This window comes from Prionailurus bengalensis, chromosome C2, assembly GCF_016509475.1.
Source record: "Prionailurus bengalensis isolate Pbe53 chromosome C2, Fcat_Pben_1.1_paternal_pri, whole genome shotgun sequence".
NCBI classification, from domain to species: Eukaryota; Metazoa; Chordata; class Mammalia; order Carnivora; family Felidae; genus Prionailurus; species Prionailurus bengalensis.
In genome coordinates, this window is record NC_057350.1 from 66,598,550 (window position 1) to 66,609,278 (window position 10,729).

Here is a 10,729-nt window from a genome sequence, read left to right on the forward strand (position 1 = left end):
TTTTTTAACCTCCATGTTATTTGTGGTCTTTCCAAATTTTTCCTTATGGCTGACTTCAAGTTTCATGGTGTTGTGGTCTAAAAATATGCGTGGTATGATCTCGATCTTTTTGTATTTGTTGAGGCATGATTTGTGACTCAGTATGGAGCTATTCTGTAGAAAATTTTGTGTGCACCTGAAAAGAATGTGCATTCTGCTGCTTTAGGATGGAATGTCCTGAATATACCTGTTAAGGCCATCTGGTCCAGTATGTAATTCAAAACTATTGTTTCCTTATCAATTTTCTGTTTAGATGATCTGTCCATTCCTGTAAGTGCTGTGTTAAAGTCTCCTATTATTGTATTACTATCAGTGAGTTTCTTTATGGTTGTTAGTAACTGATTTATGTATTTGGGTGTTTTCAATTTGGGGCATAAATATTTACAATTGTTTGATCTTCTTGTTGGATAGACCTTTTAATTATGATATAATGCCCTTCTTCCTCTCTTGTTACAGTCTTTGTTCTAAAATCTAGTTCATCTAAGTATGGCTAGTCCGGCTTCCTTTTCATGTCCATTAGCAGGATAAATGGTTCTCCATCCCCTCACTTTCAATCTGGAGGTGTCTTTATGTCTAAAATGAATCTTTTGTAGGCAATATGTAGATCAGTCTTGTGGGTTTAATCTATTCTGATACCCTGTGTCTTTTGATTGGAGAATTTAGTCCATTTACATTCATATTGATTATTGAAAGATATGAATTTAGTGCCATTGTGTTACCTATAGAGTTGGTGTTTCTGGAGATATTCTCTGTTCCTTTCTAGTCTTTGTTGCTTTTGGTCTTTCTTTCCCAAAGAGTTCCCTTTAATATTTCTTGCAGGGCTGGTTTAGTGGTCACAAACTCCTTTTGTTTTTGTTTGTGTGGGAAAATCTTTATCTCTCCTTCTATTCTGAATGACTGCCTTGCTGGATAAAGTATTCTTGGCTGCATATTTTCCCCATTTAGCTTTTTAAATATATTATGCCACTCCCTTCTGGCCTGCCAGTTTTCTGTGGAGAGATCTGATAACTTGATTTGTCTTCCTTTGTAGGTTAGGAACTGCTTTTTCCCTTGCTGCTTGCAGGATTCTTTCCTTAATCTCTGTATCTTGCAAATTTTACCATGATATGTCTTAGTGTTGGCTGGATTTTGTTGATTTTGATGAGAGTTCTCTGTGCCTCCTGGATTTGGATGTCTGATTCTTTCCCGAGATTAGGGTAGTTTTCAACTGTAATTTGCTCAAATAAACTTTCTGACCTTTTTCCTCTCCCTTCAGCTTCTGGGACTGCTGAGGTACAAATGCTATTTCATTTTAATAAGTTGCTAAGTTCCTTAAGTCTACCTTCATGCTCCATTACCTTTGTTTCCCTCTTCTTTTCAGCTTCACTATTTCCCATTAATTTTATCTCTTGTATCACTAATTCACTCCTCTACTTTGTCCATCCTCATTGTTATGGCCTCCATTTGGGTTTGCAACTTGGTTATACCATTTTTAACTTTGGCCTGACTAGATTTTCATTCTTTTATCTCTGTAGTAAGGGATTCTCTAGTCTTCTATGCTCTTTTCAAGCCCAGCTAGAACCCTTATAATTGTTTTAAATTCTAGTTCAGACATCTTATCGCTGGCCATCATTTCTTCCTGTTCTTTTTTGGGGATGAATTCCTGTGTCTTGTCATTTTGGAGGGGAGAAAAACAAAAAAGAAAAAAAATAATAAAATAAAATTAAAATTAAAAGATTCTTTCTCCACTTGGTGGTGCTATTTAGCTCACTGTGGTCCATCAGTGCTGGTGGGCTAGGAGTGAAAATGGCTTCACCCTGCTCTCTAGTCTCTGGAGTGGGAAGTTTGCACCCTTGCAGATGTGCAATCACCCCTCCTGTGTCCCTGGCTTCTGTCAGATCCCCACCTCCACCCGGCTGTGTCTGAGCTGTCCACCGGCCAGGTGGTGCAGCTCTCCTCAGTTTTCTCTCAGGCATGGCTGTGTTTGAACCCCACACTTCAGAGGCCCCCACAGCCTGCTGTGATCCTCTGGGGGAGGGTTTCACTGTATTGTGGCCGGTGCTGTCTTGTCCCAGGAAATGGTCACTTGACTTGCACAGAAGCAGTGGCTCAGAGTTTATGATATCGTAACACATTGTCAGAGCCAGGGTTTGCTGTCCTCAGCCAGTGTCTTTGTTCCTACACTGGTGAATGGAGCAGCTCTACAGTGCCTGCCAGGTCTTTTGCCCCCGGAGAGGCCGTATCACTTCTACCAAATGCACTCCAAGCAGGGGAGTCACATGCTTCTCCCCATGTGACCCAGGGGATTCTCAGATCATGCTGCTTGCTTCCTTGCAGAAGCACCACCAGGTGTTAACCTCCAAAACATTAGACTCTGTACTCTGCTCACTGGGATCATGGATTCCTCTCCACAGCAGCACCCATGGCTCTTTTCTCCCACATATCAACTTCTGCAGTTCCTACCTTCCACAGGTGTTTCTGTTTGTTTGCAGACATGCAGCTTTGTTCTCTAAGACTTCTGATTTCTTGGGTATTCAGAATTATTTGATTATTTTGCTATTTATGTAGCTGTTTGGGGGAGGAGGCAAGCTTAGGGTTACCCTACTCCTCTGCCGTTTTAACCCTCTTCTTATAATTCTGAATTTTATTAAAATTAGTTCCCACTTATACCTAAAAATAGGTTGGGCCCAGATAAGCTTGTTTTCAACCTGTGAGGTATAAGCCTTTGCTAGTAAACAGCTTGCTATTTCTTTTAAAGTCCATTTTTCTTGGAGTATATATTTTACGAGTCCTTTCAGCAAAGACCCATGGTCTTAATTTTCGAGTCCTTTGTCTCTGTTTTTATCTCTTTCCTTCACTGTTGAATAACAGCTTGGCTGAGCATAAAACTCTAGGTTGACAGTTACTTTTCCTTAGCACTAGGAAGCTATTATTTCATTATCTTACTACACCCAGTATTACTACTATTGTTTCTTTGTACGTAATCAGTTTTTTTCTCATTAGGAGCTGTGTCTTTTTTCTGTATTCTCATTGTTCTAAAGTTTTACTATGGTGTTTCAAGATATCAGTTTAGAGCACTCTTTCTTTAATTGTGGAAAATTTCAGCTACTATTGCTTTAAACACTGCCTTTCCTATATTCTCTTTCTAGAATTTCTACTAAACAGCAGTTTGAATGTGGGAATCAATTTTCCATGAAAGAAACATTTTTTTCATACTTTCCATTTCTTTATCTTTTTGTGCTGTATTCCAGGAGAATGCCTCAGTAAGATCTTTTAGCTTACCAATTCATTCATCAGCTGACTTCAGTCCACCTTTCAGCACACTTAGTTCACAATTACATTTTTTCATTTCTAGGGATTCTAACTGAGGTTTTCATAATTGTTGGTTTTTTAATCTTCTTATTCTTGTTTCATTGTTGAAGTTCCTGCCTTTACCTCTCTGAAGTTAGAAAACATACTTATTTTAAAGTCCTTTAGTGAGTACATTATTATATGTATTTTCCCAGGTATAATTTCTTTCATTTGTGAATTTCTTATCTAGTCCATAATCTCAGCCATCCTTGATAATATGGTGATTTAAAAAGCCAGCCCGAATCTGAAGTTTTTTCATTTTATTTATTTATTAAAAAAAATTTTTTTTAATGTTTATTTCTGAGGCAGAGAGAGACAGAGCATGAATGGGGGAGGGTCAGAGAAAGAGGGAGACACAGATTCAGAAGCAGGCTCTAGGCTCCAGGCTCTGAGCTGGCGGCACAGAGCCCAACGCAGGGCTCGAACTCACAAACCATGAGATCATGACCTGAGCCGAAGTCAGTCGCTCAACCACTGAGCCTCCCAGGTGCCCCTGAAGTTTTGTCATTTTAAACATACATTGATACTCTTTTCCTATTTTTGACTATGCAAATTTTTCCAAGATTGTATTTCTCCCTTTTGATTTATAATGCTTAGTAAAAGTAGCAGACAACTTTAATTTTGATATGTTATTTTTTCTCTTTCAAAGATCATCTTGTAGCAACAATCAACTGTTTGCATAGAAGACTGAATTCTCCTGCACATAAGTGTTTAGGCACTGGTAAAAAAGGTTTCTGGGCAGGATTTTTGATCCTACTAAATATGGTATAAGTTCATGCTTAGTTACTCAGAAATCTCTTTTTCAGTGAGGGGAGCTACTAGAATAGAATAAAATAGAGTAGAATAGAATAGAACATTTGGGGCCCAAATCACTGAAATTATCCTGGAAAAGGGCCTGTTTTAATTAGAAGACTACCTGGGAAAAAATTTAGCAATCCTGGGAGTCCTTTCATGAAGAATTCAATAGTTAAATAACAATTTGCAATATAATCTAATGATGAAGAAAAGAAAAGAAGGTGAAGAAAGGGAAGAGTGAATCTGAGAGCAAACTTAAATATTCCTTCCTATTTGTTTAAGTCAAGAACTAAGAGAAATTAGTATCTGGTTGTCAGTTATGACTCCATGTCTCCTTTAATCAATGCTTTGGAGTAAGTGGGGAGGTACACAGACAGAAAGGATACCAAACCTTAGTAGTTACTTGACATTGGCAGAAAGTATCTCCATCTTCTAAAATATAAAAAGCCCACTATTTCAAAATCATATAAATTCTCTTTTGCAACTGATGGGTACCATTAATCAGAGTACACAGTCAGCATATTAAATTTACACTCTCAGGCTTATTTTCTCACTTTGAAGCTCAATTTCCAAAGGTCTAGAGACTTGAAGCCTTTCATGATTTGTGGGAATTTCTAAAACACACTGTTTCCAAACATGCTTCTGAAAGGAGAAAAGAAACTATTGCTGAATTTAAATCAAAACTGTAGTGTTTACAAGTTCCTGTGGTGTGTATTTGTCAACATTGCATTTCTGTTCATCAGGCTTGGAACAATTTTATTTTTTAGTATTTGATGAATATTGAAAACAGAAAACTCATTCACAGAATTTATAGAATTCTTCCTTTCCTTTCTGTTTCGCATTAACAGACCAACCTTAAATTTGTTTCTTGGAAAGTATTTTGCTTTTCCAATCATTAGGGATACTGAAATGGGTGTCTTTTCTCTAGCAAGGGCCCATGACCTACTGAAAAAATACATGAGAGTCCCTTAGTGCCAGTAACTTTAACCACAGGTACAAGTAGAAAACGTTTTGCTTCTCCACCCAAATAAAAATGACATTAAGAACATCAAAAATATATTGGGGCACCTGGGTGGCTCAGTCGGTTGAGTGTCCGACTTCAGCTCAGGTCATGATCTTGCAGTCTGAGAGTTCAAGCCTCATGTCAAGCTCTGTGCTGACAGATCAGACCTGGAGCCTGCTTTGGATTCTGTGTCTCCTTCTCTCTCTGCCCCTCCCCCCACTCATGCTGTGTGTCTCTCTGTCTCTCAAAAATGAACAAATGTTAAAAAGAAAAAAAAAAACAAAAATATAAATTAGTTCTACATTATGGTTGGTTACAGGGAGATGGAATTATAGTGAGACAGTTCTGAACAAAAAGGCAGAAAACCGGAAGAGAAACACAGACAGATTAAGAACCAGGGGCGCCTGGGTGGCTCAGTCAGTTAAGCATCCAACTTCAGCTCAGGTCATGATCTCATGGCTCTTGAGTTCGAGCCCCATGTCAGGCTCTGAGCTGACAGCTCAGGGTCTGGAGGTTGCTTTGGATTCTGTGTCTCCCCCCTCTCTCCATCCCTCCCCCCACTCACGCTGTCTCTCTCTCTCTCTCTCTCTCAAAAATAAACATTTTTTAAAAATTAAAAAAAAAAGCCGGGGCGCCTGGGTGGCTCAGTTAAGCATCCAACTTTGGCTCAGGTCATGATCTCACAGTCTGTGAGTTCGAGCCCCGCGTCGGGCTCTGTGCTGACAGCTCAGAGCCTGGAGCCTGTTTCAGATTCTATGTCTCCCTCTCTCTCTGACCCTCTCCTGTTCATGCTGTCTCTCTCTGTCTCAAAAAAAAAAAAAAAAAAAGTTAAAAAAAATTAAAAAAAAGAAAGATAAGAACCATACACTTGTGGATAAAGAAAGGAGTTTTCTTGAGGTGACATCCTCATACTGAATCATTTTCAAATACTATCACTCACTACAGGCTTTATTTTAAAGTACATGAACCACATAAATCTCATCGTCACTAGCTGGTTTCAACTAAGTGACTGATACTAAATCTCATTGTCCTCATCTGATCAAATAAAAAGGGGTAGGGTGCCTGGGTGGCTCAGTTGGTTGAGCGTCTGACTCTTGGTTTCGGCTCAGGTCATGATATTGTGGTTTCATGGGTTCAAGCCCTGGATGGGGTTCTACACTGGCAGCATGGAGCCTCTTTCTCTCTCTCTGCCCCTCCCCTACTTGTGCTCTCTCTCTCTCTCTCTCAAAATAAATAAATAAACTTTAAAAAATAAAAATAAACAGGTGCCTGGGTGGCTCAGGCAGTTGGGCATCCGACTTCGGGTCAGGTCATGATCCCATGGTTTGTGGGTTTGAGCCCAGTGTCAGACTCTGTGCTGACAGCTCGAAGCCTGGATCCTGCTTCAGATTCTGTGTCCCCCTCTCTCTCTCTGCCCCTACCCTGATTGATCTCTCTCAAAAATAAATAAAAACATTTAAAAAAATTAAAAAATTAAAAAAGAATAATAAAAAGGGGTGAATCAGGACATTGCCCAGGTTGTTTCTACTTCTAAGACTGTATTTCTACATGACCCTTTTAGCCTACACTCAACTAGAATTTAAATTTGGAGCATGGCCTAAACCTTTACTGATTCTGATTAGTAAAGAGAAATAGAGCATACAACTGAAAAATGATAACACAGACAAAAAAGATCCTACACACAACTGAGCCAAAGGTACAATGACCATAAAGCACAGTTTATTAGCTCAGAAAACCAGGTCAACCAGGCAAACAGTTTTGACCAATCCTCCTGATTACATATGCAATAGAAGTCAGAAGGATTAGGTGTTGGCCCTACTCTGTCACTGTGGAAAATTCTTGGGGTTGGAGTCAGAGATCCTCATATCAAATCCAATTCCATCAGTCATTAGCTTTGGGTTCTTATAACTTAACCTCTCAGAGCCTCAGTTTCTTCCTCTCATCTCATAGAGGTATTGTGAGAATTAAAAAGCATATTTAGAGCCCCTACTACAGAGCCTACAGCATTATAAGTACTCAATAAATATGATTTTTGCCTACCTTTCCCCCAATGTGATAGAAGTAATAATTGTTTTTTTAGTATATCAAGAAGACTTAAGTGAGATGGTTGGAATTATGGAACTTCAAATTATGAGGAAACCAAGAACTGTCAATTTTATGTATAAATCTCTTTCCAACACTTCTACTTCTTACTAGCTCTCCTAGCATCATCTACATGTAAGCTAGCATCATCTCTCATTCTCCTAGAATGACCTCCTTTTAACCAGCCCTCAAAGTCTCTTATCTTATCCACCCTCTCCCCACTCCATTGCTGTGCAGCATCAAGACAGATGTGCTTAAAACTCTCTCATGTGGGGGTACCTGGGTGGCTCAGTCAGTTGGGCATCCGACTCTTGATTTCGGCTCAGGTCATGATCTCAGGGATGTGGGAATGAGCCCTATATTGGGCTCTGCACTGACAGCATAGAGCCTGCTTGGGATTCTCTATTCTGTCTCTCCCTCTCTCTGCTCCTCCCCTGCTTGCATTTGCTGTCTCTCAAAATAAATAAATAAACTAAAAAACAAACCAAAACCAAAAAACCAAAAGCAAAAAACCTCTCTCCTGTGTACTTAGAATAAAATCCAAACTCTACCATGGCCTGAAGATCCAACATGGCCTGGGAATGGTCCAAGTTCACATTTGCCACTTTCCCTTTTGGCCACTTTCTTACTATGCTCTAGTACAATGTCCTCCTTTCAAAATGTTGGCCTTCAGTCCCTCTTGCCTTCAGGCTTTTACATGCACTGTTCCTTTTACCTGGACTGATCCCACCCCACCCTCTCCTAGTTAATTCTTATTCTTCCTTCAAAAGCTCAATTCAGATTACTTCCTCAAGAACCAAACTAAGTCATGTCCCTCTGTTATTTCAACACACTCCATTTGTCTTCATAGAACTTATAATAACTGTAATTAAATAATGAGGTTTACAAGTTAGTTGTTTAATGTCTCCTGTTAGTGTGTTAGCTCCATGAGAATAGGATCATGTTCACCTTTGTATCCCCAGTACCTAGGACAGTGTATAATACATGGCAAGTACTTTATAAATATCTGTTGATGAGTCAAGAAGGGACATCTTGTCCAAATGCCTTATTTTGCAGATTTGGAAGCTGTGGTCAGGATATGTTAAGTGACCTGCCTAAGGCTGGGACACCAAGAGTTCTTATTCTCAGGCTAATGTTCTTTTCACTATTTAACTCTTTCTAGCTCTAATATTCTGTTATCTTAGAAAACTCAAAACAAGATGTGAAAATATTCTACAGATGACAGATACTTTTTTTCCACTTTGGACAATACACTTCCTTTTGCTCTTTTTCTCACACCCTTGCAGAGCACTTTTAGGAGACTTTTGCTATCCTATTTCCTCTGCTTCCTCCTTCCATTTAATTCAAAATTTATTTACTGAATAATGTAGTGCATGAGGCGGACCTGTGAACAAAGAATTAATAAGGTAAACGCAATGGCAGGATGAATGAGGTACAAAAGGACAGTTTAGTCAATAACTAATTGTTGTTCAGGAAGCAGTAGAGGAAGAAAATAGATAACCCTGGAGATAGGTTCTGAAGGATGAATAGGAGCTTGGCAGGTGCAGGCAACATTCCAGGCAAAGGGAACTGCACATGTACAGAGGCACTGCATCCATTCAACACATATTTAGTAAGTGTCCATAAGGTGCTGATAAACTGCACGGCTCACTTATTTTCACAAGTAGTAGTGCTAGTATTGCGACAGAGAAAGGAAAGTAGAGAAAGGATAGGAGTGCTAGTGTTGCTACAGAGAAACGATACAGAGCAGTGGAAAGCAAGGGTTTGGTCAGAGTATCTTGTTTGTCATGCTAAACGGCATAAACTTTGATCTGTAGGTATGGAAAACCACCAGACAGAGCAAGGAAATGACAACCTCAGATTTACATTTGTGTGAGTACCTACTCAGTTCGGATCACTCCCCCGGAACAAAGAAAAAAGAAAAACTGCTTCCAAAATCAGCTTGGGGCAAGCACAATTCCCAAACGCTGTCACACACAACGATCTTATTTATTCACGTACAAACTCGCTGAGATGGCCGGGCAGTGCTCACTGCCAAAGAATTAAGGAGCGGGCCTGGAAGAAGGCGGTTACGTGACAACTGTACGACGCCAAGACCAGGCCTAGCGCTCCGGGGCTCCCGGACACCGCCCCAGGCTCCCCGACTTTTGGGGGCACGGCCCAGCTCACCTCTGCAAGTTCTCGATCTCGGCCGGGATGCTCTGCAGCTGGTTGCCGCCCAGGCTGAGGGTCTGCAGCGCGCGCAGCTCCAGCAACGAGGCGGGCACCTCCTGGAAGCAGTTCCCGCTGAGGTTGAGCATCTGGAGGCTGCGGCAGAGCGGCGACTGGGCCAGGCCCTTGGGCAGCGCGCCGGGCCCTCCGAGCCGGTTGTTTTTGGCCAGCAGCGTGCGCAGGCTGCTCAGCGCCAGCAGCTCAGGCCCGAGCGCGGTCAACGCGTTGCCGCTCACGTCCAACAGCTGGAGGTGTGGAAAGCCGCTGCCCAGCGCCCGCGGCAGCGACACCAGACGGTTATGAGGCAGCAGCAGCCGGAGCAGCGCCTCCCTGGCGCCGCGCCGCTCCTCGCCCCGCGCCTCCAGCTCCAACTCCAGCGTCTCGGGGGACACGTTGAGGCGGGACATGTTCAGTTCAGCCTCCCCCGCAGCGACCACCGCCGCTCCGGCCTCCTCCATCGCGGCCGCCGCGGGGCGCGTGGCCCCGGAACCGAAGGGCACCGCGCGCGACCCACAGGCCGGGAGCTCCGCCGCGCCCCGGAACCTGAACCGAGGGCTGCGTCGGAAGTGGCGCGAGCTGGCGCTAACCCCGCGCGCCCCCGCCGGGTCACGCGACGCTAGGCGGCGGGGTGCGCGCGCCGTTCGGGGGCTGGGCTGCTTTTCACGCGGCGCGCAGCGCGGAGATAGAGAGCGGGCGTGGGGGCAGGGGCCGGGTGGCTGCCAGGTAGAGCCTTGAACCTCGGAGGGTTTATAGTCCCTGAGGTCCCAATGACCTGTCCCCAGAGTGAGGGACTGCCTCGGTAAACAGCCCTAGGACTGTTTGCTTATCTGGCCTCGAGGGTTCGCGCGTCATGGTGCACCGCCCCCTTGGTTCCCAGGTTAGGAGTGGGCCCTCTACGCTGCAGGATTCAGTGAGAACACAGGAATTTAGTGATGAGTCATCTTCAGTACAGCAATCCCAGGAATTTAGAGGCTGGGGATTAACCAAACTGACTTCAAAATGCAAAGACAGCTGGACTAGAAAATCAGAACCCCTGGATCCTTCCTCCGGTTCTCTTATTAAATAAGCTATGTGTCCTTGGACAAGGGATTTCATTTCCGTTTCTCCATCCATAAAGTATTGATAAAAATAAGGTATATCAAGTAATGGTGTTTCTATTTTTTAGCTACAGAAGCTTTTCCGTGGTTTTTAAGTTGTAGTGGCTAGAAATGAATCTGGGAGCCAAGGGGGTTTGTTAATTTCAGATAGCTAAAATTAACTGATTAGTTT

General features: G+C 42.5%; 1 protein-coding gene across 2 annotated transcripts in view; it reads right to left on the minus strand.

Moving 5' to 3' along the window:
- The window catches only part of LRRC58 (leucine rich repeat containing 58), a 48,090-nt gene extending 37,712 nt beyond the window's left edge, over positions 1–10,378 (minus strand). The window contains exon 1 of one of the 2 annotated variants that reach the window (XM_043594264.1): positions 9,419–10,378. In XM_043594264.1, coding sequence (XP_043450199.1) covers positions 9,419–9,918 — 500 coding nt within the window. In that variant the 5' untranslated portion in view covers positions 9,919–10,378. The remainder of the gene's footprint in view (positions 1–9,418) is intronic. The other variant, XM_043594263.1, reaches the window with a different exon arrangement.
- Between the last annotated feature and the right edge of the window lie 351 nt (positions 10,379–10,729).